This window comes from Aspergillus foveolatus (genome assembly GCF_047715535.1).
Source record: "Aspergillus foveolatus strain CBS 279.81 unplaced genomic scaffold BDW70scaffold_205, whole genome shotgun sequence".
Classification (NCBI taxonomy): domain Eukaryota; kingdom Fungi; phylum Ascomycota; class Eurotiomycetes; order Eurotiales; family Aspergillaceae; genus Aspergillus; species Aspergillus foveolatus.
In genome coordinates this window covers 3,315-10,860 of record NW_027396269.1, presented here as the reverse complement: position 1 = coordinate 10,860, position 7,546 = coordinate 3,315, and the positions used below count along the sequence as shown (strand labels likewise).

At 47.2% G+C, this 7,546-nt stretch overlaps 1 protein-coding gene across 1 annotated transcript; it reads left to right on the top strand.

Moving 5' to 3' along the window:
• Positions 1 to 4,317: 4,317 nt before the first annotated feature.
• Positions 4,318 to 4,821, top strand: BDW70DRAFT_145912 (uncharacterized protein). Its single transcript, XM_073738503.1, has 3 exons — positions 4,318 to 4,524; positions 4,589 to 4,635; positions 4,694 to 4,821. The coding sequence occupies exons 1-3, from the start codon at positions 4,369 to 4,371 to the stop codon at positions 4,713 to 4,715; spliced, it is 225 nt and encodes a 74-aa protein (XP_073590604.1). The 5' UTR covers positions 4,318 to 4,368; the 3' UTR covers positions 4,716 to 4,821.
• Positions 4,822 to 7,546: the final 2,725 nt, after the last annotated feature.

The window sequence follows — 7,546 nt, the reverse complement described above, 5'->3', positions numbered from 1 at the left end:
ACCCAGCCCCTTCATTCCATGCTCAACACTGATCACACAGCATGGCACAAAGAAGATAGCAAGATTTACACACGTGATTGATCTTGATGACTATGATGATCAGGAAATTAAACGAGCGGTCCTTCCACATCTTCACGAAATATGACCGGGCTTTAATGATTTTTGACAGGCAAATGTCTCTTATCTGTATAGAGGTACATTGCTTACTATCGCAGATTCCTTGAGCTGCATCCAGCTGCTTGCTTCCCCCCAGATATAAAATCATATAAAGGGTTTCTAGAGTTCTATGCAAAAACACAACAGGTTGTATATAGGAACAGCCTGTAACAGAAACTATCGAGAATTCCTGCCAGGATTTCAAGACAGCTTTAGCTCGAGCAAAGGGGTTCCATGTCCCCAATAGCATATCTATCACCATGAAAGAGGTATGTGTAGTTGCAGCTAATAACTCCTTTATAAACTTATAAAGTATATCATTTCAGATCTCAAGACCAAACTCGGGCTTCCAGATGTTTTAAGATGTCCAGAGATGGACTATCTCCAAAAAACTTGACTATTCCCCTAACCCAGCTCTGGTGCCAGGACTTTAATGAATATCGTAGTAAATTTCTTGACTGAAATGGAGTACAGTTTGCTGCTGGCGTTGGGCAAGGACGCAATTCTTCGCGGCATCTAGGTTAGGCCGAGTTGTATGCTCGAGGACTCGGTGGCTTTTGTGGCGAAGAGGAAATTTTGATAGGCAGTTTGGGTTTAGTCGGGAGGATGTTGTAGCGGCGTATCATGCTCTTGCGGAGGGGAGGCAGGTTGGGAAGATTTGTATTTCGGTTGAATTAGTTTGTGTCCAGCGGGCTGGGCCACGATGGAGCGAGGTGAAGGGGAAAGACACCCCATGACTGATATTATTCACAGAATACTATCATGGTAACTAGTATGAGCTAGGTGCATACCGAAAGGATTGGCCAATGGTTAGATGTACAACTTGTCTGCTGTGTATCACAGAGTCCACGCAGTGTTCTCTGAATGCTGTCTGGGACCATAAACTGAAAGCAAGATGGTTTTGTTGAAAGCGAAACATCTCGAAGATGTGGCAGTTACTCAGTCCCAAGTAACCTAGGTATAGCGGCCCTAACTCTGGACGTGTGAGTGACTGGGCTGTGATGCGGATCATGATAGAGTTGGTTTTGTTTTGTGATTGTAATTTCATTCAGCATTCGTGAGCTTTCTTGAGTGAAAGTCAACTGGTTTTAGTCTTCCAGTATCATCAGGTTGTTCAAGCACTAGTCTAAGTATGTCTCCTGAGGCATCTGTTTTCATGACATTCTCCTTTTCAGGGTCATGGATTTGTACAATTGGTCCTTCCTTGACCAGCTCCTTCAGTTTGTAGAATGCTTGCTGTTGCTCGTCTTTCCATGCAAAGGGTTCGTCGTCCCGTAGCAGCTTTGTCATTGGTGCAGCAATCCTCGAGTATCCTTCAAGGAATCGTCAGACGTATCCAGTGATGCCTAGGAATCCTTGAATTTCCTTCACATTCGTGGGTTCTGGCCATTCCAATATGGCGTTAACCTTCTCTGGCAGAATCTTGAGTCCTTCGGGGTGAATACCAGTCCCAAGTATTCAACCTCAGTAACATCAAACTTGCATTTGTCAATATTCAGGCTTAATCTGCCGTCGTGCAGTTTTCTCACAACTTTCTTGACATGTTCTGTGTGTTCTGCTGGATTTTTGGAGAACACTATAACATTGTCAAAGTAAACAGCAACGAACTCGTTGAGGTATTCTTGAAGAATATGCGTCGTGTACCGTGCGAAAATTCGGCTGGTAATCTTTTCAGTCCCATGGGCGCAACTACCCATTCATAGAGTCCCATATCTGTAAGGAATCCGGTTTTCTCAATATCTTCTTCGGCCATAAGGAGGTTGAAATAACCCCATTCAAAGTCGAAGACTGTGATAATTTTTGCTCCCAACAGTAGGTCTTGCTTCTGTTCTATATACGGCGCCTTGTTGGCATCATCGACAGTAATCTGGTTGATCAGTCTGTAGTCGAAGACCATCTGCATCTTGCCATTCTTCTTTGGAACGTACATAGTCTGGTGTTACACTTGTCCTCGCCCTTCTCAGATGAATCCGGCTTCTAGGAATTTCTGTACAAATTCCGTATCCAGCTTTAGCTCATCCCTTGATTTTTGTCGCTGTTTGACTTGTGGTAATTCCGCACCCAGTATCAATGGTATTTTTGCTCGGTACTTGTCAGGGTGGCTTGGTAGTTTCTGTTCCCTTTTCACAAATAATTCCATAAACTTGTAGTATTTTTCTGGTAGTTTCTTCTGAACTTCGTGTTTCTCATCCAGGTACTCTCACAGAGATTTCCCTTTAACCTGGTGTTTCTTCCCCTTTTCTAGATGTTCAACGGTCTGCTGGATTAGCCCCTTGGTCCCGGTTTTACTGGCTCCATCGTTTCCTTCAGTTCCATAAGCGTAGTCAAGTCGGTCCCCATGTCCGCTTGTAATTGTTGTCTGCAGCTGTCTCCGTTCGGATATCACTTGCCCGGTGTCCCAGTATATCAATGGGTTGTTGTTTTTCAACCACTCGAGTCCTAGTACTGCATCATAAAATCCTCCTTGCAGCGGGGCTTCTCTGAAACTTATCCTCTACCCATAGTCTCCTGACTTCAGCAGAATTGGTTCTGTCTTCCGGACTGGTCCTTGGTAGAGGATATTGCCATCAATCCCCCACACCGTGCTGATTCGTCCAGTAGCAGCAGTTTTGATCCCATACTACTTCAAGAATGCCTCTCCAATGAAGTTTTCTGAGGCTCCTGAATCCAGTAGAATCCTTGCTGTCTGCCCGCTCAGTTCTCGTAGTATCACAATGGCTGCAGGCCCATTTGTGGCGGCTAGTCGAACCTCTTCTCGATGTCGTTCGTAATATGCCCATCAATCCAGGAAGTAATCATACCAGTCATCTTGCGTAATTGGTGTGAATATCTTCTTGTGGGCCAGGCAATCCGGCACCTTGCATTTCTTTTCCTTGAGGAAGGAGTGGTATGGGTAATGGTAATCATTATAAGCACACTCTAGCTTCCGTCCGGCCCAGGTCCAGAATATTAGCGCCGCAATTGGTGCACATTCTGGACCCAGAACCCACTTCTCAGCCCCCGCTGTCCCTGGCCTGGTCCAATATGACCTCCACGTCTCGATCTCTGCCATCGAAAATTCGTGTCGGACCGCCCAGTGGAGTGCCAACACGCCCGAAAAACACATTAGGCTCTTTAGGCTCTGTCGGATAGACTCGGAGCAATAGCCGAGATGTTGCCTTCAAGGCACGGATATTGCTGGGTTGCTCGTGTTAGGGCTGCCCCTTTGTAACCCTTGCTTGCTGCCAGAAAAACATGGTCGCCCCAGAGTTACTCGCATGTACTCCGTTCCAAGTCACTTGTTGACACCGTCTAGTCCCTCCTTCAATTACGTTTTTTGATCACGAGGTTTTTTTCCGACGTTTCTGATTTCGATCGCCGTCATAATCTGACCAGAGCGATAGGCATGCGTTGTCCCTTACAGATGGAGACACATCGACCGAATCGCTGGGTCAAAGCGAGAGATCCCAGGTGTCGCTGACCCAGAATGAAGCAGACTGACCAACCCCAAGGCATTGGAATGTCGATTGCAGCTGTTGTTGGGGACTCAGAGCCCCGCTTCTGTAAGGGGGTTGTGCCAAGGGGCCAGAGTATCTTCGAGACGACACAAAGACTGGGTACAGAGGTACCTTGTGCAGAAGCGCCATTCGCCCATTCTCATAGTCTATCTCAGACGAATCCGCAGGGCGATTGATGTCCCTCCCTTCGGCAGTGGGTCCTGTACGAGCCGCGGCGTCGCTCCCTACCTCGATCATCAAGCCCCAGCCGCAGCCTCTCGTATCCAAAACGGATCCGGCCCCATCTCTCGCGGGTGTTTGCTGTTTGGAGCTCTGATCTACATCTTGACGAATATGGTATGGTGGGGATATTACTATCTTTACACCTCGTGCCTGAGTATGGATCCTCACGTCGCAGCGAACTCGCCTGTATGGTCTCCTGGAATACGAAGAGTGTCGCCGATCGTCATCGTGTATGCCTTAACGCCGATGATCTCTACCCGTGGCGAGCGAAAGCACAAGCATGAGATGGCTTCAACACTCGTGCATCTTTCGCGATGCGACATGATAGTATCACGCTGATGCCACGAGTCCATGCCCCGGAAAGAGCATAAATACCCCGTCGATGCCCGCGGTTCTGTCTCAACCCCTTCAACAGCTCAATCAATCAACCCAACAGCATTTCAATCCATTCAAACGTCGAAGAACCGTCTTCCAAACCAACTTCTCAATCAAAATGCAATTCTCCGCCATCGTCCTCAGCGCCGTCGCCCTCTTCGGCTCCATGACCTTTGCCGCTCCTGCGCCTGCTCCCGACGCGGAGCTCGTCGCCCGCTCTTCGTGCCAGCTCGGTGGCATCTTTGGTGCCGGTGATGCTGCCTGCAGCGCTTCTGTACGTTCTCCTATCTAACTGCAAATGGCGGCCTCGAACATACTGTTTGCTAACGGATACACAGTGCATCAGGGCCGGAACCTACCACGGCGGCTACTGCAACGACGAGCAGTAAGATATCCTCCTTGTCCTCCTAAATGTTTAATGTATACTGACTGGCACTCTCTAGGGTCTGCATTTGCACCCACTAGGCTGATGCATTTCTGAGTCCAAAAAATGCGATCATGTTTAGGGTTCGCACCTGGTTGTGGTGGAATTGTACCACGGAATTGTGGTGATAGAGGGTCAGAAGTGGTGCTTTAGTTTATGTTTCGCTCACTCGCTTGCAATAAATCTTCACTTTGTCCCTCTAATTATGTCCATTAGACGGCAAATGGTGTTCGCTGGTAGTTGTCGTAGGTCGCTGCTCTGGCTATGCTCATCTAGTCTAGGTCGGCCGCTCCGTGGTGACAGGAGAGGGATATGCCATTTTGGTGACCTTGAAGGCTAGCTCCCAGTAATTCAGGTTATAGCCAGGTAGCTGTCAATGGCTTTATGTCTTGTGTATCTGCCTATAAGGAAGCCATTGTCGATGTATCAGCAGCGCTTTGACCAGAGAACGATGCCACTGCCCCTTATTGAAAGGTACATTTGTGCTCTGCTTACTGGCATTGAACATTTTTACAGAGAATGCAGGATAGTTCATACGCGTAAGTTTGTCTTTGGCCTTTCCCCCATCAGCGATATTAAACACAGGCGGCTGTCTGGATACAAGGCTTGAAAATATCATGGTCCCATTTGAGGATCCAACTGTGCTTGCTGATTTCACCGGTTCTCAGCTTGAAAAAATCCATGACTTACTGGATTGATTTGACAGCATGACCAGTGTATCAAACCTGTAATGACTTTGGGCCACTTAAAAAACCTGAGGAGTATACCACAGCTTGTCGACCTTATCTTGGCAACCAGACTAGAGGAAGACGACGAGAGCAACCCGGCTGTAAGGAGAGAGACAACAGTGTTTTTCACGGCTTTCTCAGGCTATCATCTTAGTAAGGGCGGATATTGCGAATATTGGCATATTGGGATGTTCTGAATGAGGTAGGCTCTGGGTGCCTCCCATGGCTTGTTTTCATTGACTTGTCCCTATGGAAGAAGGCTCTGATTGACAGAAAGGAAAACTCCAACTTAGAAAGTGCAGACTACACAGAGATTCTGGAATTCTCTCTCTGGAGCGACTTTTCACACCCTCTATAACTGTCAAGGTCTCTATTCGCGAAACTTCAACATGAGGGTCAGTTGGGGCAGTCGAATCAGCACCGAGAGCCCTACACGACAATCCACTATAGATTGCAGTTTCCCGCGCCATGCCTCAATAATGTCGACTTGGCAAATGACGGTGCCTACCCACCCTGACTCAATCACAGTATTCATGACATAGCTCGTCAGCCCGCTTGGCAGCTGTCCAGCCGATGAAAATGGCCCTACACGATCACGAGGCTCCCACGAAGTAACTTTCAGTCAGCAAAGGGTTTGCATTCGGAACCTTGCAGCAACGCATGTTGAGTGATTCGCTTATCCTGTAACTTAGTCCGCTCTCTCTATTGGCGCCGGGTTTCTTGGTTGTTTCCGCACAACGGTCAAGGTACTCCAGCCGAGATGTTAGCGGGCACGGCTTGGAAACCCAGCCCACAAGTACCTTTAAGAAAATGCTACTCGTCCCCCGGAAAGATTTCTTATATTTCTGTGCACACACTACTTCTTAAATTACCACTCTGGTGGAAGACGATGTCGCAAATGACTTGTTTAAAATTTGGGTTCGCGATCAAGACCGGCAGTCCCGCATGAAGGCCACCAGGAAGTAATAATGGATAGTCAGACCAAATGTGATTTGGTGGATTAGTATGAAAGTGAACCCCAAATCATAAGATAAGGAAAGTGACAACCAGTATATTAGTCAGAACTTAGCTCTCCAAGGAGGGTTAGCCATTTTTGGCTGAGTGGGAAGTTCGATAGAAAGAACTGGTTTGGGTAGATGGAGGAAGTGATTGGAGAAGTCAGACGGACCAATCAGCCGTCTGATATAAGCAAGTTCTGCCGCGCTATCCCGGAGTAATGTAGAAGGCTATTGAGCCTGACAAATGCATTAGCCCTAACAGTAGACCTTAAGCGGGGAAGCTGACCGACCAGGATGGATAAGGTGCTTAGCCAAGTCCTCCTGGTGTCACTGTTAGGTTGTATGCAGAAATCAATATATATGTTTGTACGGACAGGGGCTCTGGACTCACTATCCAAACCAATAATGGGCGGAGGAACTCAGTGACGATGAGCATCACCCGCAATGTTAGTATTTCATCAACCTCACCCATGTTAAGCGAGGCGGGGTATGCATGTATCCAAGAGCTCTTGCGTTAGTAGGTATCATATTTATCTGCAACAAAAGACGCTTACCCTGCGAGACACTGATCAGGTGGATTTTCATACCTAGTCAGATGTCACGATTGGGGACTCGGAGCATATAATAGGTCAGCTAATGGAGTGTCCATGGTCTGAAGCATGAGAGGTTACCCTTAGTCGCTGCGATAGGAATCTTTAGCACGTCTTTTCTATTAACACTGCTGTGAGGGGTAAAGGAGCTCTTCAAGTGTCTTGACTAGCATGAATGCAAAATAGAGGTGCGATGTACAAGGATATGACGGCAGCTTGTCTTCAATATTTAGTTTGGTAGGAGATGTGGTGCGAAAAAATGGTTACTAGAATTCCAGCACTTGCCTGAGACATTTTATCATCATAGGAAGCCGTCCGCGAAGATAATTAATGCCACCATGAGCTGATGACAAGTTCTTTTTTCTAGGCATGCAGCTAGGTAAATACCTTGACCCTTCAAAACTATAGTTGACCGTTAATATACTATGAGCTGGGGTGTGCAGACTAATTTGACTATACTACGACATTCATGGAGCAAATACATGGTAGCCTCGCGGATATCATTTCGGCTGTCACGCCTAATGCAAACACTCTGAGCAAATGAAAGCGCCAGGTT

What these genes read in the sequence shown, in the direction of transcription:
- BDW70DRAFT_145912 (XM_073738503.1), top strand. Translation starts at nt 4,369, where the DNA reads ATGCAATTCTCCGCCATCGTCCTCAGCGCCGTCGCCCTCTTCGGCTCC. An exon ending in ATGCTGCCTGCAGCGCTTCT is followed by an intron (nt 4,525 to 4,588) that starts GTACGTTCTCCT and finishes ACGGATACACAG; the next exon opens with TGCATCAGGGCCGGAACCTA. An exon ending in GGCTACTGCAACGACGAGCA is followed by an intron (nt 4,636 to 4,693) that starts GTAAGATATCCT and finishes GGCACTCTCTAG; the next exon opens with GGTCTGCATTTGCACCCACT.